Source organism: Schistocerca americana, chromosome 1, assembly GCF_021461395.2.
Source record: "Schistocerca americana isolate TAMUIC-IGC-003095 chromosome 1, iqSchAmer2.1, whole genome shotgun sequence".
Taxonomy (NCBI): Eukaryota; Metazoa; Arthropoda; class Insecta; order Orthoptera; family Acrididae; genus Schistocerca; species Schistocerca americana.
In genome coordinates, this window is record NC_060119.1 from 17,135,153 (window position 1) to 17,160,296 (window position 25,144).

The window sequence follows — 25,144 nt, forward strand, 5'->3', positions numbered from 1 at the left end:
ATTTGTTGCTGTTGTTGTGGAAAGCTGACACAATAGGTGTATGATCCGTGAAAATTGTCACTTCAGTGTAAGGCCGAAAACGGCGTCTCACAATCTCATATATAGCGAGTAACTCCATATCATAAACACTCCATTTTGTCTGACTGTGCAGTAATTTCTCTGAAAAAAAAAATCAAAGGCTGCCAATGTCCATTCACTTCTTGGTGCAGTACTGCTCCAATTGGGACCTGGCTGGCGCGGACCAAAATATTCAGTGGTGCACCCGGGACAGGATGAGCAAGCAACACTGCGTCTTCAAGATTGGTTACTCATTTCTGATGTCTGTTATACTAGTCGCTTGCCCTTGGCATTCTTACCCACAAGCGCGCCCGTTAGTGGTACATGGGTGGCAGCTGTTACCGGCAACCGGCAAATGACGGCGATAAAAATTTACGATGACTAAAAGTCGTCTAAGTTGCTTACAGGCCGTTGGCTTTCGTAGATTACGCAATGTGGCAGTCCTTTCAGGTAAAGGTCGGATCCCATTGTCCAAGACTCTGTGGACTAAGGAAAGTTACCCCGCTTTTTCGCATGACGGACCACTCCATAGTTACACATCCTCTGTTACACTTCACGTATATGCTTGTAGTGAACTTGTGCATCAGCTGAATATTATAATATGTCATCTAAATGCGCAAAGCAAAATAGCTTCGTCAATGAATCTCTGACAGGTTTGGGCTGCATTTTTAAGACCAAATAGCATAAACAAAAACTCAAACAGAGCGAAAGGTGTAATAACTGCTGTCTTTACAACATTGGTACGCGTCACTGGGATCTGATTGTAACTTTCCGGCGATCCAGCACTGAGAAAACTTTTGCAACGGACAGAGAGTAGGTAAATTCTTGGATGTTAGGTACTGGGTACTTATATGGGACTGATCTTGCGTTCAGCCTACTGTAATCGCCACAGGGGCACCATGGACCGTCTTTTTTGAGGACTAGATATAACGGGTATGCCCATGGGCTGTCTGAAATTCGTATAACACCAGCACGGAGCATATCCTCAAATTTCGCCTTAGTCTCAGCCAACTATTCTGGGGTTATTCTACGGACGCATTGTGAAACCAGTGGACCTGCTGTCGTGCGTATTAATAAATGCTTAACACTGCTTGGCTACACCGACGTTTGCGGGATTGACTGTTTACTTGCATCATTAATTACTCCTATCATATTGTCCACAGAACCCCTCTGAATTGCCTTTACCCTGTCACATTGTGTCCCACTTATAAGGCAGGCATTTGCCAACTCTACAACCAGTGCAAAGTGCGACAGAAAATCAGCACCTAATGTGGATTGCGTAATGTCTGCCACCACGAAACTCCAAGTGTATGGAGTAGGAAAACCAATGTCTATCGTCATATCTTTGTGCCCATACGTTTGGATGTTGGAGCTGTTCACGGCTAACAACTGTAACGATTCCTGCATTGTCGTCTTAACTGTGCCCGTGACTGGAAGGGTGCTGACCTCTGAACAAGTGTCCATTAAAAATCTTATGCCTGAAATATCATCAGTCACGCGCAACCGACGCGATGTCGTGCCGCGACTCATCGTAAAAGTAGTAAGCATGTCAACATGGGCCTTACATTTGCCATGGGTCCATCTATGCGTTGCTGCTATTTGATTCTTCTGACGTCGGCGGCCCCGTTTGTGAGTGTCGCAACGCCTGGCGCCTAATTCGAACTGCCCTGGCCATTTGGGTATTTACATGGTTTCGTGCACTTTGCAGCACGGGCGCCGAACCGTCTGTGGTACCAGCAGCTATCATCGGCAGTAGTTTGACCTTGAGTGGTGTCTGACGGCTGTAGACTGGATGAACGAGGCGACCACGTCCCTTATCGGCGTCCCTCCGAAACCCCAAGTTCTTTAACTGCGAGACAATTCGTCCCATTGTGGTCCGTAACTCCCGAAGTTCTCCAGCGATGTCCGGTGATTGTCCACAAGAAGCGGCAGTACAATTCAGCGTCGGCTGCACCAAAAATGCGATGCCTGCTTGTCACCTTCTGTTGTGACGCTCGTATTTGTCGCTACTACGCATGTCACAGTGGTTGATTCCAATGTGGCATATGCTCTGTCAGCTACTTGCACGAATTTATCCAATGGTTGTCCCTCATACGCTATTAATGTCATGTGTACCTGAGACGGAAGCTGTTGTCGCCAGATACGCAGTAGCAAGTCATTAGATGTTACGCTACAGTCCACTATCGCTCACAATTGTCTCCGAAAGTCCGACGGGTTTCTGTCCCCACGTTTCTCCTGGTTAAGCACATGTGAAAGCCTCTGCTCGGGCAGCTTCGCGCAGCGAGTGATTAGCGAAGTCTTCAGGGCGAGGTATGCTTGTTCATGGGGTGAGTGTAGAATAACATCCGGAACTACTGTCGTCTCTCCCTGATCCAAATTGCTAATTGCCAGCGTAAATTGTTGACGGTCCTCTGTGATCCGTTGTCGTGCGAAAATGCTTTCCAGAATCGCAAACCATATGTCCCGTTGTGATGGCGTAAATGGAGGTGCCCGCAATTGTAGGCGAGACGCAATTGGCACGAACGTAACTGCATGCGGAAAATTTTCGGCGCATGTATGCGCTCGCGGAGCTGCAGTTATCGCTCGAGTTCTTGATCTCGTCGTGTCCGTCTTGCTGTCATCTCTCAGCGTCGACTGTTGTAAAACTTCACTCTGTTGTTGTAACTGCAAGATCTCGTCACCAGTGGTTTGTAAAAATTTAGTAACATCCCATGGTGGTCTGGGGGGGAAATGGTGGGAAAAGGACTCAGCCTTTGCTGGACTGCCGAAGAGAGGAAGGAGTGTACTTTATTTTTCTGGAACAATTTATTGAGGGGTAGATTTCAGGAAGTTTATTTATTACTATGATTCAAAACACTCGCTCTGACATTGGGCTCACAATACACAGGGTACAGACCTGCAAACTACTCGTAAATTATCGAAATAATGCAGTAAACCGATGTACAGACACATAAAAAACTCGTAAATTACCGAAATAACGCAGTACACTGATGTACAGACGCGCAAACAACTTGTAAATTATTGAAATAATGCATAGCACAGTCTGTAGACCTGTTCACAAAATAATGCAACAGACACATTCTCTTCAGGCAAAATTGTCAAAATAGTGTTGTATAACGCTCTGTCATCAAGCTCACAACGCTTAAACAGTCGAAAACAATGCAGCGCACAAACACCCATTGCACATAAATCCACTTTCGAACTATCATTAAGATGTTTGACCACAACGTATCAGGAGTTCCAACTTGCGCACGTGCCGACGCTGCTGGCTTAGGACGCGAGCCACTGCCGGATAGACAAATGCAGGGCCGCGAGCCATTGCTCTCAGACCGCTGCCGCCTGCAGCCAGCAGGTGAAAGTCGCGTCACTTTCGGGTGTACACTTAGAATTCTTAGAGTGTAATACTGACGTCACATGTCTAAACAACAGCCACTTCCCCCTATGAGCGCGCTATAGAAATCTGTTGAAATGTTTCCTTGAATAATACAGGGTGCATTCTCCCTAGCGATCCTAATGGGGCAGCCCGTCCCATGTGAGAGACGTATCGGCCGCGCACACGTGCTTTCCTGCCAGTATGGCTGATGCATCGACGTGAGATGTGCGCATAGTGTGGCTGGAATTTTCGGTATCCCACAGCTACTGGTCTGGTGATGTCCTAATAACACAAACTCAGATGGGGGACAGTATCACACCAGAGATGGATGGTCTGCTTCAACTTGCCTTTTAACACCTGAACAAAGAACTTTCTGTAGACCTTGCCCCATATCTTTGTTCGAACCAGTCTTTAGAGGCTCCTATGTCCCAGCACAAAGGATGTCTTGTGAATGAATGGAGCATTCTGACTGGCTCTTACTGAATTTACATATCAAATTATTGATGCTGCTGGTGTGGCAGCACTGTCCGCTTTATTTTCTGCAGAGAGACTTTCAGCGGCAATTTTTTTTGTAAAAATCGCCATATTGCACTGATAGTTAAAGCCCGCAAAAGTGGTCTACAGATAGTCAAATACGTCACATGTTCTCACCGTGCCACAGTGCAGCGCCGACGGAGGAAACTGCAGCCGTAAATGCAGTCCATGACCGCAGCCGCAGGAGCGCATGTCAGCCAGAGATGGATAAATAAATAAATAAATAAGGACTACTCGAAAATTGTTACATAGCTCGGCTAGGGCTCACTGCAAATCCCTATGTTTGCTTACTGTACCCACTCTGTACATGTACAGATGTGTCTTGATGAGAGGAGCTAGACTTGGTGACCTGATAACCAACTCTGCGTAGCAGATTACCACAGTTATAATACAACTGTGGGTTATTCCATATAGGACACGTTAGAACAATTTGCATTAAAAGACATGTGAGCCGCTTTGGTGCCATTCTTTATAATGCACTGCCAACAAATATAAAAGAGGTTGGAGATGGGAACAGCTTCTGGATCAGACAAAATAATTTTTTGTTGAGAAGTGTTTCTATAATGTACATGAATATGTTAGCTTAAAGATTACTAGATCCTCACTCAATGTTGGCTTTTTTTATTTGCAAACTGATGTGCCACTGCTGCTGTGTTTGTCAATGCAAAGAAGATCCTGCTGTTGGTTTTCCATTTTCCCTGTTTCAGATGCAGGATGATACACCCCTGATGAGGAGGGATCTGGTGTTAGCCTAATTGTGGTGGTCATAGTGTCAGTAGGGGTTTATTCCACATCCAGCCATTCTGACTTGGGTTTTTCATGTGTTCCTCTTATCACCAAGGTGAATGATTGGGTGGTTCCTTTGAGTAGGCCGTGGCCGATTTCCTGCCCTATTCTATCCTATTTTGTTAACATGTTATTTTTGTAATGTTTCCGACATGTCCAAGACTACTCTATTAAATGGTCCATGGATGAATAAATAAATGGGGGTGACAAATACGTTCATGTGGTGTGCTGAATGCGAGCACATGCAGGACACAATGTGGTCATGTTGCTCTCTTCCAGAATGGCGCCTGACCAGCTAACACATTCCTATTCCACTCTCCCATGTCATCCTTGTGATTTTGATTATAGTGGCCAGGTTTCCACACAGTTGGTTGTTCCCTTTGTTTTCCCAAATGTACAAGCCTTTTCATGAATACCCCTCCAGGGTTCCCTTTTGAAAATTTGTTGTTTTCTTATCTCACTTGAGCACCCTGATACAAACGTTTGCACAGATCCCACTCCTGGCATCCTACACAGTCGTCTCACATGCAGCTACACCATGCACAGGAAGGTCTACATCTGGGCACTCCTCGATACAGGATAGTTGAATGATTAAGTTTCATAAACATTCAACATAGTCAGAACAGTATCTGTCCAATCCATGTGATTTCCAATATTTTCACTACTCCTTTTTTAGATTAATATTTCTGAAAGGTAGACCTGCCAAACAATCGCTGAACAGCTACTGGGATCAATATAGGGCATGGAAAAATCTAAACGTATTTCTAGATATTCTATGCACAATATAACATCTCTGGAAGTCATAAAATGGTTCAAATGGCTCTAAGCACTATGGGACTTAACATCTGAGGTCATCAGTCCCCTAAACTTAGAACTACTTAAACCTAACTAACCTAAATACCCCACACACAACCTCGCCTGAGGCAGGATTCAAATCTGACCGTAGCAGGGAAACAGGGAGTGGCTATATACACAAAACCTGAAAAACGTCTACACCATAGACCTCAGTGCATAATGTGTCAAACAGTTATTCAAGTGCTGTACTATAGTAGTAAACTTGGAAACATACAAGATTTATTTATGGCAGTCTATAGGCACCCAACAAAAAGTGTTTCAAGCCTCATTTAGGAATTATAAGGAGTACTAATACGACTTGATATAAATAAGTGGGAAATGAGTGTAGATCGAGATTTCAATAAAGATTTAATCTTCAATAGTTTTGTTTGAAGGCACCTACAGTTAAAGGTTGCAGTTTTAGGCTGACATCTATCCGCCCCATTTGGCCCCCAGTAACATCATGAACAATATAGTGCAAGAGCAACTGATAGTTTATTTGTATTTTTATTTCTAAAGCCACCTGTCTTTAATGGAACAGACGTGACCCCCTTAATAAATGGTTTATCTCACTGTGATGGTCAAACTGCAACATTAAGGCATCCCCGTCACTCACTGATTCACTGAGGTTGTTGTAAATCACAATATGAAGGACAGGCTTCAGGGAGACAGAACAAGTCAAGTTATGCATCAACAGATGGGAACAGACGCTGCTGGCTGCCAACAACAAATAATTCTCATCTTTGAGACAGAATGTTTTCATTGCTCAAAAATGTGGTATAAGAATAATACATAATGTTCATCGACTATCATCTTGTAGACCTCTGTTTAGGGGGTTAGGCATTTTAAGTGCTGCTTCACAGTACACATATCCCCCCAAGATGCTTTTAACCCATTATAGTTTAAATAAGACAAAGATGTACAGAATTATAGAATCATAAGAAAACTGATGTTCATTATTCTACTTTTGGTCATATCTAAAAGCTGTTACTGATACCAACGGTAGTGTCCAGACACTCATGGGAGAACCAGGAACTGAAATTGTGGTAACAAAGCAAATACTTAATCCTGTTTCGAAGTATTCGTTTACAAAGGAAAATTCAGGAGTATTGACTCACTGTAGCTCTCACACAATCATTTGTATGTTAGTACCAATGACGTCGAGTAACAGCTAAACGTGAACAAAGCCCAAGGAATCGTTCGAAGCTGCATAATATCCTATACAGAATTTTCGGCTGAGTTAACTTCCTTTCTAATCATAGGCCTGGATCCCTCCAAAAGAAAACACTCCCAGTAGTTAGAAGGAAGCTCTGGTCAAATTTTTATACACGAAGGGTAGGAGAAATGACCCACAAAACTATTGCACAATATCTTTGAGATTGATTATATAATTAACTGTATCACGCACTGCTTTCGTTTCAGTGAAACCTCAATGCACAAAATCATACACCAATCCATATTGTAGAAACATTTCTATCCTGTGCACCAATCCCAAATTATTTTCTTACCTACAACAGCAAGCGGATTTGTCATTCATTGTCGTGCCTGTTATAAAAAAGTACACAGATATACATGTTCGTACTTAGGCCTATAAAGGCCACCCCACACGTTACTGTGTAATTGAGATTATGTAGAAAAAATTTGGGCAAGCATAAGGACTGTACAGTCAACTTGATTCTTTATCGAATTTCGATTATGCATGCTTGTGCAACAATGACCCTGACATTGAATTATTAAAAAATATAACAGAGAATTCCACCAGTGCAGCACCAAAATGGTTCAGAGCAAACGGTTTTTTATTAAATGAAAATAAAACACAGTACCTGTTTTTCGGCTGAAGAGATACCTTATTTCTGAATGTTTCAAATAATGTTAAATTTCTTGGTATATATTTAGATAGTAAACTTAATTGGAATTACCATATTAACTGTTGTGTTGGCAGAAGAGCCAACACCGTGTTATTAGAGGAGGCCGAAATGCATGCGTTTTAGCTCACGCAGGCTGGCGTGAGGAGAGAAGTACTACACTGATGTGAGGTCTGGCACATGACAAGGAATTAGAATTCAAAAAGCGGACGTAATTAGTTTGATACTTAACTTTAATCCATTAATGATGAACGTCGCTCTTGACAGTACATGATTCACAATATTATCTGTTCAGAATTCATAGGTACTGAAAATGGCGCCTTGCTAGGCTGTAGCAAATGACGTAGCTGAAGGTTATGTTAAACTGTCGTCTCTGCAAATGAGAGCGTATGTAGACAGTGAACCATCGCTAGCAAAGTCGGCTGTACAAGTGGGGCGAGTGCTAGGGAGTCTCTCTAGACTAGACCTGCCGTGTGGAGGCGCTCGGTCTGCAATCACATAGTGGCGACACGCGGGTCCGATTTAAAGGCTACCACCCAGCAAGTGAGGTGTCTGGCGGTGGCACCACATTAACTATATATATATGCTACGCTTTCTAGAGGAATCTATTTGTTGAGAAGGTTAAAAGGTTGTGTATCAGATCAGTATATTAGATCAGCGTATTTTGCCTTCTTTCAGAGCATTATTTCTTATGGTTTACTATTATGGGGAAACTGTAGCCATGTACGTGATATTCTTCTACTGCAAAAAAAAAAAAAAAAAAAAAAGAAATTGTAAGAATTATCACTGAGTCTGGTAGACTAGATTCCTGCAAGCCATTGTTTGTGAAACTTAAAGTTATGACTGTTGTTAGTCTCTATATGTATACTGTTGTTCTACATACCATGAACAATTTACCAAACCAGCAATTAAGAGAAAATATACATTCATATAATACGAGAAACAGGAAACACATTGATGTATCTTTTCAATGTTTAACTAAGTTTTTAAAAAGCTATTATGTAATAGGTTCCAAATGTTGCAATAAATTTTCTCTTTGTAAATTAGATTGTCCTATTGAAAAGATCAAGCCAAAACTATATGAGTGGCTGGTCAAGAATCCTTTTTATTTCCTTGATTGCAGTCAAAAACAAATAATATTATAAACTTAGGCTGCTCCCGATATACTATATTAATTATTTCATTAGCAGTTCTAGTTACCTATTTGTTAGTGGCTAGTAACAATATTAATTATTTCATTAGCAGTTCTAGTTACCTATTTGTTAGTAGCTAGTGATAAGCATTAATCTGTTTTTCTCTGCACAGTTGCAAAGGGCAGTTATTATAATCTGATGTAATATTTCTTTTATATAATATGTTTTCCTGTCATGGTATTCTGTATACTGACCTTTTCCTGTATTTTGTACTGGTACATTCTGATTCGTTTGGTTGTACTACCTCACTTTATATATTGTATCTCCTGTCTATTGACTATTTATAAAACTATTGTAATATTGTACTAATAACTCGTGCATATAATTTTGTTTATATTTTGTAATTTGACGTTGTCTATTGCTTCTGTAAACTTAACGACAATAAAATCTTATTATTATTATTATTATTATGCTTTAGCGTGTGTACCAAATAGGGAGTCTTGTGCAAGCATTTGACAGTTATATGGTTTGAAATAATTTTTAGTTGGTCCTGTTAAATTACAGTCTGTACAACGGTTGTACTGTACTACAGGTCAAGTCAAACAACACAATATTACCCATACGTGGAGAAAGAAGGAAGAAAATTAACAGTTCACTGGGATAGTTTCCATAGCGTGTCTATCACGAATAGTTAATACGGGAATAATGTTTTCCTTTCTTTAACCACTCTTTACTCCACATATCACATTTTATCCTTTGTTTTTATTTTCATGACACAACCAAAAAGGTTGCCAAAGCCAGCGCATCGTCGTCTTAACTCGACATTTTCTAGCAAACAAAGTAATGTTCGTACAAGCACCCTTGAACCATGTGTAGGTGCCAGGAATTTGTGTCTTCTTGCTCAAGCACGCTTGCGCACTTGTGCTTGTCAAGCAAGCCTTTAATGGGCTGCTACATTTGCAAATATGTTAGATGTTGCTGACAAATATTATGAGATGCTTGGAATTCGAGGACATGCAGTTGGCAAACGAAAATACTGATGCGCTTATTGTGTGTCAGTTGTTTCCTGCTTAAGCACCCTACATCGTTCGAGTATTGAATCGAAATACCGACATTCAGATTTCTCATGTTGTTTGTGTTTGCTGTACCACCGTTTGACAATACAGCTACTGGAAGTTGAAAGTGTTGTTAGAGAAATAAACTATGATGTAAGGAAGTGAAATTTATTTCTCTGCGTTGCTGGGTAGATTCCATAGTGTTGAGTACGTACCCAGCCGCTTACGCCACTGTGATTTTGAATGAAACATCTGGGTCTACTCACCTTGAAACTAGTCACTGAGACTTTAACGTATAAGATAAACATATTCTGATACGGAATGAGTGAAGCTTTGATCAGCAAGACAATATTGCATGCTGGCAGCAAATGCGTCACCTTCGAGAAAGGGACAAAGGTAAGTGTACATGGATGAATAAGTAAACGAAACATAAAGTTATTCTCAGAGAGTCTGGTTTGTCATCAAAGTTCGGTGACCCATCATCATAATTAGTTGCGTACTGTCAACATATTGTAACTGAAAAAAGTTTATGTAGCAACAAATGTGTTAGTACTATGTATTTGCAACGTTTCAGTCGCAAATGATGTTACGAAGTTTAAAGGAAGTGATGATGGTGGAGAAAGTTGGAACCAGCACGTAACTGTGGCGCACCATCAGTAATGGTGTTTGAAGCCATCTGCTGTACAGGAAAATGGCGTGATTAGAATTCGGCGTATAAGATCAAGAAAGTTGCTGATAAGATAAATGCGTGTGCCAAACCATTTTACATATTACTTTTTGTCCTATATAAATTGTCTATAAGCAGTGATAGTCATTACACTATTATCTTTTAAATGAGAAATTGGAATTATAGAGCTAATTGAACTGTAAATTCTGATGATGAAACTAACAGTACAGCTAAATGTTTAACATAAAAATTTTCATTCTTTCGAGGAGAAGGACCCATTTTCGGTGGCATGTCGGGGTACCTTTTCAGGACTGAAGTTGGAGTATTGCACCACTACTGAAATTTTGGTTCTGGTGACAGACTCATCTCTAGCATAGTCCAAGACCCAGGATCTGAAGGTGGCAATTTGGTTGATGTTGGCGAAGCCAACGAAAATGAAAGCAGAAAATCTTATTGTGGTTCAAAATGATTGGAAGCGAAGCCTATTTTTACGTCAGGAACATTCCATGTCAAATCACACAGGTCATGTCACTCATTATCTCAGATTTTCATGAAACTTTGCACACTTTCTTATACTTATAACATAATAACTTCTGCAAAATATTTTTGCTTTCAGGCTAAAACCTTTTCTTATATCAAATATTAATGAAGGAATATTCTGATAACTGGGCTCTGCTCAATGCAAAATGGTACTTATCTGCATAAATGCACATAACTCAGATGTGTATGAAGGTTTTGATTTGGAATTTTTTCATAACTTACAAGGAGCACATGCTTAACAGATATGTAATTATTGGAGCAGGAAAGTTACAAAGAAAATACAACAGAATTTAGTGTGTCACTTTCCAATTTCTGGTTAAACTACAGACCCATTGAAGAATGATTATATCACATTCCTACAACCTGATGGGAACTTATTATTGGTCTTAAAAAATTTCCAAGACAGTACACAGTGTAATAAAGTAAAATTATTAATGAATTTTCTATGAATGTACACACAAATAAATCTGAAATCACTATACTTTGTGTTGTGATGAAAGAAAAAGAAAAAAAATCTAAGAAAGATCATCCACACCTGACACCCACTGCTTCAGATTTTCATGAAACTTTTTATACTTGCTACTTTCTGCATGGCAATATTCAGTACAAAATTTCTGCACATATTACATGTAGTTTGGAGGGAAAGGAATGGAAATTTACAAACATAAATGCCGCAACTGAAGTTTGTTATTTTGATTGTGTTACTTAAGACACAAATAACAACAATAATAATAATAACAAAAAGTATCTTTTTCAACACCTCACTCATGTTTAACCAGATGTCACAGGAGGGATGTGTCTTTTTTGGAAACAAATATTAATAACTGTTACTTATGGGAATATAGTCAACTTAAGTTGTTATGGTCCAAATAATGATTTTTAAAGTCTCTGACCGCTGATATAAGATTTATTTTTATCGAAACTGCTATTATTTAAAAAGAAAAAAGTAGCAGCACCCTGAGTTTTGATAGATATTTAACATATTTCACATCATTGTTCAGAAGATCTTTCAAATCAAATAATGTAAACTGACATTCTATGTAGTAAGGCTGCCTCATAAAAATACAGAGCGACAAGTTATAAATTTAATTGAAACATTTTCATTAGATGGATTCTTTAAATGACAGTATTTGTTTCTTCAGGGAGTTATCAATTAATTTATTTTTGTTTATGTGGAAGTGTACAATTCCACCCATCTGCATTGACCCGTGACGCAAGGGTGGTGTTGTGTGTGACGTCATTATGGTGTGGAGTTTGAGTTTGTGGTGTTTGATGGTGTCCTCTGGTGGTGGTGGTGGTGTTTTTTAGCTTTGGTGTTGGAGGTGAGAAGTCATTGGCAGTGTTTGTAGCTCGGGATGTAAGGTTTGGAAATTTTTTCAGTGAGTTATCAATTAGTTTCTTTTTGTTTATGTGTTTTACATTTTCTTTAGGTGTTATTGGTTTGCTGTTTGTGGTGCAGTAGGACGTGGCTTCTATTGTTAGATATTGATATGTTGATGGAATATAACACTGCTAAATTGCAGTCGAAGACCTCCAGTTATTTGGACTGATTGCTGAGATTGTGAAGTGAAGTGAAGTGTAGTGTAGAGAGAGAGACAGAGATAGAGAGAGAGAGAGAGAGAGAGTGGGAGGGGGGTAGTGGGTGGCATATAGCCAGCCTAGTTTGCAGTGCTTAAATTTGTTCGTGGTAAGTAATTGTTTTCTTTTGGGTCTATTCTTCTCGAGTTGTGGTGTCTTGTCTATTTATGGTGTATTGATTGTGTTTTCATTCATCTAGGGATGTTTGATTTTTGGGTTTTTGAGGTGTTGCGGTTTTGATTTTATTTTTCGTAGTTGAAGATATTTTTTTGGCATCAGTAGTTGGGGTTGACCTATATAGGTCAAGGGAAATAACCGATTCCAATTTCTGTAGTTTTAGTTGTGGTTATTGTTGTTTTGGTGTTGTCAGGTAAGGTTGATCTCGGAAATACGGAAGCGTCCGCTTTGACCCATGACGTCACAAATATGGCGGAAACAAAAACACACACACACACACTTTTCCACAAGAAGCCTAATGACACTAACGGGACAAGCGCGGGAAATGGGGTGTTTTGGGTGGGGGGCAAACTAAATATAAACAAATTTAGACGCCTTGCGTAGCTACAACGTGTAAGTGAAGACAGCCATGCATGAATACCCACCCACCTCCCCAGCGGTCGTAACCCCTGCAACCCATAGAAGATAAAGATGCTTCAGTAGCTGATTAGTGTTTTTTGTCTTTTAAAAAAAAAAAAAAAAAAAAAAAAAAAAAAAAAAAAAAAAAAAATCTCACGGGATAGAACGAACAGATCAGAAAGATAAATATAATAAACTAAAACAGAAATTCGAAAAAACAGATAATTAAAATAAGTAATAAGTGTTTTTAAATTTTAAAAAAATCTCACGAGATAGAACGAACAGATCAGAAAAGTAAATAAAATAAGATAAAACGGAACTGGAGACAGCCACACTCGAACCAAACTCCGCGCCGTCATGACGTCACATACAACACCCTTACGTCACGGGTCAAAGCCGACGCGTTGGATCGGACGCTTCTGTCACGACAACACCCTTACGTCACGGGTCAAAGCCGACGCGTTGGATCGGACGCTTCTGTCGACCCTTGATCTCTATAGGTCAAGTGAAATGTCGGATTCGAATTTTTGTTGTTGTAGGTGTTTGTATTTTGGTATCGTCAGCTGTGGTTGACCTCGGTCAAGAGAAATGCCTGATTCAGATTTTCGTGGTTGTGGGTGTTATTTTCTGGTATCGACAGTTGCCGTTGAGCTATATAAGTCAAGAGAAGTGTCTGATTCCTTTAGATTTTGTTGGTGTAGCAGAATATTGTAATTTTGTTCTTGTTCTTTTTTTCCCGTCATTTTGTATGTTTTGTCTTTTTTTTATTATTATTTTTTTATTTTTTAGTTATATTTAGCTTGCCCCCACCCTAAAACCACCAATTCCCCTCAGTTGCCCCTTACTTAGATTATATTTTTGGGGGGAGATGTTACTGTCTTATGTATATATATTTTCGTGGTTGTCGACATGTGTATCTAGCGACGTCATAGGCGCTATATTGGAGACGCTTAGAATGGCCATTTCTGCCATAGTGATGACTTCATGTGTCAAAGCAGACAGGTGGAATCGGATACTTGTGTAATCCCATTCTAGCCACACTAATGTTAATTTAAAATGTACATGTTCGGTAGTGAAGATCCCTGAAACTATCAATGAAACTTCTTAAGAACTTCTCTGTTTTTAATCCACTGTGACAAATTATATTCTGTTAACTTCATATCTTCTTCATTAAAATAATACTTTCCCCCTAATAATGTTGATTTAGGTACACCAACTGCACATAAAATGATTTCCAAAGGCACAAAACAAGAGGCTTCCTTTTCGATCCAGAAGAATGACACTGCTGGTTCAGGTGGGTGGAGAAAAAGTAGTTCAGCATTTCCGTCTTCATCACAGACATTCATGACAAAGGCGAAGTACCACCTGTCATCATATACAGCTGCTACAAAAGAATTTTGTTGAGGACGAGTGCATGTGAATTGTGGGGGATTTTCATTGATGAAAAAACCAAGGAAGTCTTTTCAGAAGAAGTTACTCTTCTAATCTTTAAAGAATCACAAGAAAGTGGTTTGTAATGGTGAAAATTGTGGTACAAGGTATTGTGTGGGTTGTCGAAAATCTCTTCTCAAAGTTCTTGCGTAGGAATTCTACATTGACTTTCTCTAAGAAGTGGGAGAGTGAGAGAGAGAGAGAGAGAGAGAGAGAGAGAGAGAGAGAGAGAGAAGCATTTGTCAATATTAGCATTGCAGAAATCGTAAACACTCGATGCAGCTGTTATTTGAGCATAATCTGCTAGTTGAAGACTAGCCCTTCTCAATACATATTTTATAGTTCCTCCCAAACCACGGAAAACAGATTTACCATGGCTAGTAGCAAACAAGGAATGCTCAGCGTTAATAGAAAAATCGTTTTTGTGCTCTCACAAATTTTTAAAGTTGTCTCTATTCTTATATTAAGCAGCACATCCGTCAATGAAAGAATACACTTTCTTCACTTGTGGTTAATGCTCTGCCAGCCACATAACCATTTCCTTCTAGAAAGCATTTACAAATCCAACACCATGTTCCATGTTATCACTTATAAAGAGTGGTTTACTATTACCAATTTACTTTCTTCATTTACCACATAAACGCACAGGGGATGGATTGTACTGGTGCTTCTTGTCCAGTGGTTACTCTGAATTACATGCTGAATTACAAAACTGTTGTTTTCAGCAAAGTCCACTAAGAGAATTGCTTTTTCCAGAGTTAGATTTTCTGTCAATTTTTTCAATTATTTTCACTGACACTAGATACAAATCAGTGTGGTTTAAGTGCCTGTAATTCTGTTACCAACAAGTCTATGTATTCACCAACACTGGCAGACTGCTTTACCAATTCTGCCTGATGATATGTGTTTATCCACTGGCTGAACTCAATTTTATCATCAGCAACTAATTCTGACAGTTTGTCATTGCAGCGACAATTATTACAGTGATTAAGCATGCACTTGTAGTTTTCAGTGTCACATACAAGAAATTTTATAATTTCTTTGTATATTTCTTCAATGTGTTCCACATCCAAAAGCAGTTCTACATTTTGCTGGATACCACACGCAAATGCACGCACTGAATGAGTGCTTGCTAAAATACATCACTTCGGTTGTAGTGAAGAAACTTTAGAAAGGCCAGTGTTAATGTTAGGATTCTTAAGTTGCAAACAATGAGTCTTTTTTGCAGGTACACATTCTTCTGGATGCTAACTTTGTTATTTGCTCCTTGTAACATTCGAGTATATTCATCATTTTTGTAGAAATCAGTGACAGTCTTCACCACTTCATCAGCAGTAACTTTCCCACTTTTTGATTTAGGAATTGATAAAATACCAGAAATACAGAAGCGTCCGATTCTACCCGTCTGCTTTGACCGATTCCGTCACAAATACGGCGGAAACAACCATACACTAAGACTCCAATATGGCGCCTGTGACGTCATTACATAAACATGACAACAAACACGAAAATACATTGAAAAAGCAACACGCACATGTTCCACAAAAAACCTAATGAAACTAAGGGGACAAACGTAGGAAATTGGGTGTTTTTGGGTGGGTACAAAGTAAATATAAACAAACTTAGACACACACCACCATACCAAACCACACAAAATGACGAAAAAAACTGACAACACAAATCTCCCCGAATTCCACCAAACACAATATCCTCTGGAATCGGACACTTCCCTTGACCTATATAGCTCAATAGCAGTTCCCGATCCCACAAATTGGAATCAAACACTTCCCTGGACCCATATAGCTCAACAGCAACTCCCGATACTAGAACACCCACAGTCACAACCACTCATTGAGATCAAACAGTCCCCTTCACCCACGTACGTCAACAGCAACTCCTAATACCAAAAAACTCACAGATACGACCACAAATTGGAATCTAAAACTTCCCCTCAACTCCATACCTAGAAACCAACACACAATACCAAATCACCAGTACAACAAACCACTCAACCAGAACCACTCCACCAGCCAGAACAACACACAACAAATACACTAAAAACTAGAAATATAAAAACTTACCACAACAAAGTTCCGGCGCCGCAACATAGGTCGGCCACCATAATCACACACACACACACACACACACACACACACACACACACACCAACAAAAAAATACACAACCAAAAGAAAGACGCAACCCACCCACACCCAACCCCCAAACCCAATCTCCCCCCTCACCCCAAAATAAAATACCCATAAACAAAAAAACAAACGCAAAATAAAAAAATCTCAATCACACACTACAACTCAACAAAAACTGCAACAAAATAAATCTCCCCCCCCCCCACACACACACACACACAATCAGTACCAACAAGTAAACACCCCTTAGCCCTTAACCGGAGGGGAGGGAGAACACCCTCGGGGATGCTCTTCTGCCAACAGTACTCATCTAAATGAGACTGAAGGTTAGAAGAGCACCTCTTCCCCCTCCCAAGAACTGACTTAATGGCCCCCCACATCCCCTCTATAGTATTCGTGATCACCTCACACTTTTCGTTATTTAGCGTCAGCTGCCACCTGCCACACCATACAGCAATCTTTTCTAAATCCCTTTGCAACTGATACTGGTCTTCGGATGACCTTACTAGACGGTAAATTACAGCATCATCTGCGAACAACCTAAGAGAACTGCTCAGATTGTCACCCAGGTCATTTATATAGATCAGGAACAGCAGAGGTCCCAGGACACTTCCCTGGGGAACACCTGATATCACTTCAGTTTTACTCGATGATTTGCCGTCTATTACTACGAACTGCGACCTTCCTGACAGGAAATCACGAATCCAGTCGCACAACTGAGACGATACCCCATAGGCCCGCAGCTTGATTAGAAGTCGCTTGTGAGGAACGGTGTCAAAAGCTTTCCGGAAATGTAGAAATACGGAATCAACTTGAGATCCCCTGTCGATAGCGGCCATTACTTCGTGCGAATAAAGAGCTAGCTGTGTTGCACAAGAACGATGTTTTCTGAAACCATGCTGATTACGTATCAATAGATCGTTCCCTTCGAGGTGATTCATAATGTTTGAATACAGTATATGCTGCAAAACCCTACTGCAAACCGACGTCAATGATATAGGTCTGTAGTTAGATGGATTACTCCTACTACCCTTCTGAAACACTGGTGCGACCTGCGCAATTTTCCAATCTGTAGGTACAGATCTATCAGTGAGCAAGCGGTTGTATATGAGTGCTAAGTAGGGAGCTATTGTATCAGCGTAATCTGAAAGGAACCTAATCGGTATACAATCTGGACCTGAAGACTTGCCCGTATCAAGTGATTTGAGTTGCTTCGCAACCCCTAAGGTATCTACTTCTAAGAAACTAATGCTAGCAGCTGTTTGTGTTTCAAATTCTGGAATATTCCATTCATTTTCCCTGGTGAAGGAATTTCGGAAAACTGCATTCAATAACTCCGCTTTAGCGGCACAGTCGTCGGTAACAGTACCATCGGCACTGCGCAGCGAAGGTATTGACTGCGTCTTGCCGCTTGTGTACTTTACATACCTTGGTGGTGTACAATTGGCCACTGGCACTTTTCTGACTAGTCCTGTGTCCTTGCTGGAGCTGGAATATTGCTTCTTCTGATCCAACAGTGTCAACTGTTGCTCACATATGCAGAGACCGTTTGACAATTTACTCATCATCAGACTTATTACTTTTTTTTTTTTTTTTTTTTTTTTTTTAGTTGGGCATTGACCACCAGAAACCTACCTATGGGTGGGTTTTACCAGTTGGAATGCATATTGCAGCCTTCTGTCAGAACCTCCAACTAACTTCCTTATAATGTATTCCTCACACATCATATCCCCCCCCCCCCCCCCCCCCCCCTTGGTTGTTATCCAGGCGACAACTTAGGATTGATCTATTCCACCACGGTCCTAAAGTTTGTCACCCGATGACCTTTTGTTGTCTGTGCCTCTCCAAAAGTATCAAGTAGTGCTACCATCATTCACACTAACGGGTCTAAAACTGATGGATATGATTTTACATATTTCACAGGTCAGTATCATCTTTCGTTTCTGCGAATGTGTAGTGTTTTTACAGCAGAGCTGGCAGTTATTAACAGACCAGTACACCTTATTAAACAAGCCTTCCATGATGCTGTTTTACTTGGCAGTAACCCAGTGAGCAGTCTCCTGGCCATTGATTCTGTTACTCTTGTTGTCCTGTGATATCAGCTATTTGTGACCTCCTCTCTGGCCTTGATTGTGTTGCCTACTAAGTTTTCTTTCTGTGGGTGCCAGGTCATGTGCGTATCCTGGGGAATGAACCAGCCAACTGCAATTACTCACCCCACCTTAAGTTTGACAAGCAAAAGTGGGAATTTGTGGGTCCAAATAAGGCCATCCAACTGGTGCCTTACCCATTGCTCTCACAATGCTTTTACTATTGGCGGCCCAGCTGATGTGTTACTGACTAGAAGGCATTCTATGCTGTCTCACTGTCTTTGTCCTTAATCAGGGTTGATGTGATCGGAAATGGGGGGGGGGGGGGGGGGGGGATGAACTCTGGGAGACCCCTTGTCTGCTCTGACCTTTGTATGTATTGGCTCAATGTGTATGCATCTCCAGAAATTATTTCCCAGCTCTGTTATCAGTATTGCTTTCAGTGCCTCAGTTTTACTGCTCGTATGTACTTTCATCATGAGAACACATTCTTGGCAGACATTACTAATTCCAGATGAATTACCCCTGAACCAAGGGAGTGATGACCTCACTGTTTATAGTCCCTTAACAACCAACCCTTAACAGCATGGAGAGCTGCATCAAACCAGTCTCAGGACTGAAGACGACAACAACAACAACAACAACAACATCCAACCAACCAACCAACCAGTCACAATTTACCGTACCACTAGATGTCAAATGTTGCTAGTAGATCTGCTTTTGTTCCCCATGTGAGGTTATCTGTAGGATTTTGACTTCCAGGACAGTGCCTCCATTGACTGGGTGTGGCATAGGTCACTATTTCTGTCACCTGATTACAAATTTGTTAGGATCATTTTATATCTGCTCCATGGTGCCCTGTTGAGTCACTCCACAAAGTAGCACCGTTTGCATCAGACCCCATTTCTGGAAAAAGTAACAAAGGAATCGTGTGTGAGTCAGCCAATGTGGTAAGCAATCGCAGCCTAGGTAAGGTTACTTTCATGATTGGTGCCAGTCTGTACTTGCTGCAAGCAATATGTGCTGTAAGCAATTTGAGCAGTTGTCCATACATACAGAGCAGCACCATAGGCTGTTACAGATGCATTGCAGAACATATGCACCTCTGCAGAGTAACTTGTGCCTGTCCTACATGGCCATCTACGAATGTGCAACAATGAATGATGAAGTTTTGAACTATGAGTGCCAACTAAGTACATAGTCTGTGGGCTAAAACTTCCTTCCACTTAAGACCCCTCAGCCACGTGTCTGGGAAGATTAGTTTGTCAACAATCCCAATGGATGTGAACTGATTGAGAGGATCATAAAACAGAGCTGCTGCTTGAGGAATGGTTATCAGTGGCTAGTTTGTCAGTAATGTTTTCAGCTACCTTTTGGTAGTTAATGGAGAGATTTAGTATTTCATTTTTTTCCCCAAGATATGATTTGTGGGTTGGGTTTAAGACCTTTGGTATGCCATGTTAGAGCTTCAGATGTTTCAAGTTAGTTGCCTCTTTGGAAAGTGGAAGGTAAATTTGCAGGAAGAGTGCTGTAAGTTTGTGGTAAACAATTGGAACCTCAGCCCAGTCTCACACACTAGTTAAAAATTGTTCACAAATGTAGAATTCCATATAAATGCTGATACTTGTGGATATTTGTTACTATTTAGCATTGCTAGCTCTGTTATAGCTGCTGACAAAAGGAATGGGCTTGTCACAAGTACAAATGGCAAATTTTAAACTGATACGTCATCACAGTATCTGCAGTGGTGAAGGCACCATCATCAATTTGTTCTACAGGGTTTCAAAAGAACCTAGTGAGATCTCTATCCTATTTGTTTCAGGTCAGATGTAAGAACGTTCAGTCGACATCGCACACTAGTCCTATTAGAAGTTTGTGGGATTGTAGCAATGTTGCATGTATGTCTGGCAGTAAATTTGCTACTGTTTAGTGGCTGCCATTCAGAGACAGAAAGCAGGGAACATATGACATGCATCGAACATGATCCTGTATTTGGTACTTCGCTGCTGTGTTTCTTTACTATTTGGTGTGGCGAGTCAAATATGCTTCCAACTGTACAGTTCTCAGATGCAGCTTCTAACTGGTCCCTCTTAATGTAGTTTAATGCACTCTCAGGATAAATAAGCTTCAGTTCTTTTTCTCCTGTCTCTTGTTTTGTAAGGAGTAAAAACATACTTTAGCAACAGTACAGTTGCTGGAGAAGAGAATATCCTCCTTCCGAGCCAATTGCATGCACAATGACTCTCAGAACTCTTGTTAGACTGGGTTGTGCACGGGTGTCAATGCTTAATCTTGAGGCTCTGTTATTCCAGTTGTCTCCGAGCCCCAAAAGCAGCACACTGACTTATAATACATCTCATTGAATCTACCATGAATGAAGTTGACAATTGTCTGGTTAACTGCAATGCAAGTTCTGCTTCCACCATGAACATATCTGAAGGGATGAAGAACTGATATGTTAATTAATTGTTCCAAGTTCACTGTTTACCAATCATAAGCAGTGCTGATCAGAACTTTAGTAGGAAGAACTTTACTGTCTTCTCTTGGATATACCAGCTGTGTCCTCTCCCTCCAGACGATATCCCCTTCATCCTGAAGTACTGTTGGTGGATGTGAGAAATCATTGCTGCTTCAAAAGCTGTGGCATACGACGACCCACGTATCTTATCTCCAGAGTTGTGGTTCCAGTGACATTGACTTGAAGAGATTCAATCAGTGAATGATGGATAAAACTTAACTTTTTCCCTGTGTTTAAAATAATACATGTCAGTTCACTCCTACTGGTTGGTCCTCTGACACTTACATGAGCAATTTTGCAAATATGTGAAGATGGAAGCAGTCATTCCAAGCTTGTTTGCTGTCTTGAGGTGGCTATTGGAGGTGGGAATATGGTGCTCACCCTCACATTTCTTATCCATGTATTTAGACTTCAAAATTTATTTCATCTGCTCATATGTGGCAGCTGTAACAGCAGTCCCAGCAACCAAATCCTTGGGTTCACCATTTAGATATCCATGGAGGTATATATGCTTATTCATAACTGACACCATTGCATTTTCGTCTATGGAAGCTATGAATTGCTCCCAGAGCCAAGCTCATGCTTGTATGTCACCTGAGAAATGATTCAGTTTGATGGTAGGCAATATGATGTTTACGTAGGCGCATTTGTGACTGCAGAGGTTGGTGAATCTGGATTGGATGTATTTCTGTGGTCTGAAGATGCTCTTCATAAAATCCCTTTTCACTTTTGGATAGTGCGTTTGCATTTGTCTGTTTAGTCCTCACAATGTTTTGTGTCAGCCTCCCATTCACTGTCATCCAGCAAATCCTGTGTTGAGTCATTAAGTCTGGTCAGTTCTTCAATGGTTTCCGGCTGATATAGAGACAGTGAACATGCTTGTCTGTCTCACAATACATGTGGCCTTTGAATGCAGAGTTGTCTGCTTGTATTGCATTTTGAGGAAAATCATAGCTACACCCATCGTGGCATCCTCATGAGTTGTGGTTGCTGTAGCTAAGAGATGGTCATGCTGTCCAGTATTTATTCTTAGCAGTCCTTAGGAACGTTCGCCGTTGGCTAACAGATGGCCCTGCTGTCTAGTAGTGTGAGCAGCCCCATTTGTACTATGTAATTTTTGCCAGCTGCACAATATTGCATGCTGACTGTTGCATGGTGTGATTTTCTCTCTCTCTCTCGCTGTCTCTCTCTCTCTCTCTCTCTCTCTCTCTCTCTCTCTCTCTCTCTCTCTCTCTCATATATCACACACGTGCAGCAGAGGAGAGCACTGATTGAAGCCCTTAAGGAATGGCACAAAACAGTAAACAGTTACAGTATTGCTAGCAAAACAAATTTAAAAAGTTAAGTCGGAGGCAATTAACAGTTGTTGAATTGCGCAACAGCCTCAGTTATAGCAACGATGTTCTGATGGTTTAGGTGTCTGCAGAGCTTCAATGTGATGTGTTATAATATCATTGGCACGTGAAATCTTCCAAACAATTTTTTAATTCTTTGTTTTGATTTCCATCGTCCAGTTCAAAAACATGAAGTTTAGGAGACTGAGATGGAAAATCATATATATTGTACACAGTGCGACTGTAATGGAAAAATTTCCACCTGACAGTGATTGGTAATAGTGGAATCCAGTAGCAGCAATAAAGGTTTTCGTAGCAGCTGATGGTGATTCAATACAGCTTTTGAAAAACAATGTGAAGAGAGATGGAATCAGGCTGAGAGCCACCACCTACAGCTGTACTTGAATTCTTTTACTCTTTCTTTGTCGGAGTCATAGATTAATAAATCAACCCTAGAAGATAAGAAGGGATGTACATGAATTTAATTTTTGGCATAATGTCTACAGAACTGCAGCACTTGCTGTATACTGCTTGTTACGAACAGTTGTTTATTTAGCGTTGTGAGCACTTTGTCAGTAGAGCATCGACAAGCAGCTTTTAAAGGTATAAAGGGGTCATAAAATAACAACATAATAATGGTGTAATGAAAAAGGAGTTAAATATGTCTTACATTTGAGGCAACAGTGATGTCTGCAGTGAAGTAAGGCCAAATGATATGTCAGGTTGCCAAATAGAAGTCTACCATTATGCCTAGTAAGTTCTGGAAAGTTAGTACCTCGCTGCAGGCCATGTTTTTGAAACTGCACCTCACAAGTGGGATGCAATCAAATTGTCTGCTTATGGAATATCGTCTGTTATGCGATTGGACTTGTGATTTCCTGTCTGAGGGGTCACAGTGTTTAGTAACTGATGGAAAGTCATCAAGTAAAACAGAAATGATTTCTTGTTTCCAAAGGTAGTTTTATAGCCCCTGCTATTCCTTATCTTTATGAATGACTTACGAGACAATCTGAACAGTCATCTTATGTTGCTGTCTAAAAAAGTCATCAGAAGATAAAAACCAATTGCAAAGATATCTTGTATGCTGCAAAAATTGGCAATGGACCCTAATCAATAAAAAGTGTGAGGCCATCCACATGCATGCCTACTGTAATTTGTTAAACTTCAGTAACATAATAAATCAGTAAATCTAAAAGCCATAAATTCACCTACATACCTAGGAATTATAATTACCAGCAACTTAAATTGGAAAGACCAAGTAGAAACTGTTTTGGGGAAGGTGAACCAAAAACTGCATTTTATTGACAGAACACTTAGAAAATGCAACAGATCAACTAAAGAAACTGCCTACACTATGCTTGTCCGTCCTCTTTCGGAGTATTGCTGTGTGGTGTGGGATCCTTACGAGATGGGATTAACAGAGTACATTGAGAAAGCTCAAAGAAGGGCAGCACATTTTGTATTTTTGAGATATTTAAAAAGAGGAGACAGTGGCACAGATATGGTACAGGATTTGGGGTAGTCATCATTAGATCAAAGACATTTTTCGTTGTTAAATAATAAAAGTCATGTGACTAGGGCCTCCCGTCGGGTAGGCCATTTGCTGGGTGCAAGTCTTTCGATTTGATAACACTTCGGCGACTTGCACATCGATGGGGATGAAATGATGATGATTAGGACAACACAACACCCAGTCCCTGAGTGGAGAAAATCTACGGCCCAGCCAGGAATCGAACCCGGGCCCTTAGGATTGACATTCTGTTGCACTGACCACTCAGCTATCGGGGGCGGACATTTTTCGTTGTTGTATGATCTTCTTACAAAATTTCAGTAACCAGCTTTCTCCTCCGAATGCAAAAATATTTTGTTGATGCCAACCCATGTACAGAGAAATTATCTTAATAAGAGAAATCAGAGCTCACTTGGATAGATATTGATGTCATTTTTTTTCTGAACTCTGTTTGAGAGTGGAATAATTAGAAAATTAGTGTGAAGGTGGTTTGATGGACACTCTGCCAGATACCTAAATGTGGTTTGTAGATGTAGATGTTGCTCATTTCGTGCTGTTTGCATATTACTTTTATGTTTTGGTTTAATTGTAATTTTGATTGTTGTACATTCTGATGCTCTTGCCTGATTTTTCCACTGATCCTACTGCTTTTCATAAAATCAAACCTTCTTTCAAATTTAAGCATTTTTTGAATGCCCATCTGAAGCATCTTGTACATGAAAAGTATATAAATTGTATTTAAACATTTTCCCATTAGGTGGTGTTTCATTTTCAAACCAGAAGAGCAGGAGATGAATCTCAGGTTTTGGATGATAGTAGAAGTATGGGCAAGCCAATGGAACTGGTTCTCGGTAAAGGGTTTAAGCTAGAAGTTTGGGAAACTGCAGTAAAAATGATGGCGATACATGAAGTTGCAAAGTTCAAAGTTGACAAAAGTGTAAGTATTGACATGTTAATTAAGAGTGGAAATTCTTAATATAGTGTTAAATAATTTGATTATGGAAATAATGTATGACCTGCAAAATGCATGATAGGTTTTTATCTGCAGTTAACAGTTCCTTTTCAAAAGCAGTGTGTGACAAAATGGTATGCTCTGTATTTGGTACACCAGTCATTT

General features: G+C 40.3%; 1 protein-coding gene across 2 annotated transcripts in view; it reads left to right on the plus strand.

The window, feature by feature from the left end:
* Positions 1 to 9,526: 9,526 nt before the first annotated feature.
* The window catches only part of LOC124545671 (AH receptor-interacting protein), a 187,474-nt gene continuing 171,856 nt past the window's right edge, over positions 9,527 to 25,144 (plus strand). The window contains exons 1-2 of one of the 2 annotated variants that reach the window (XM_047124628.1): positions 9,527 to 10,033; positions 24,785 to 24,964. In XM_047124628.1, coding sequence (XP_046980584.1) covers positions 9,959 to 10,033; positions 24,785 to 24,964 — 255 coding nt within the window. In that variant the 5' untranslated portion in view covers positions 9,527 to 9,958. The remainder of the gene's footprint in view (positions 10,034 to 24,784; positions 24,965 to 25,144) is intronic. The other variant, XM_047124621.1, reaches the window with a different exon arrangement.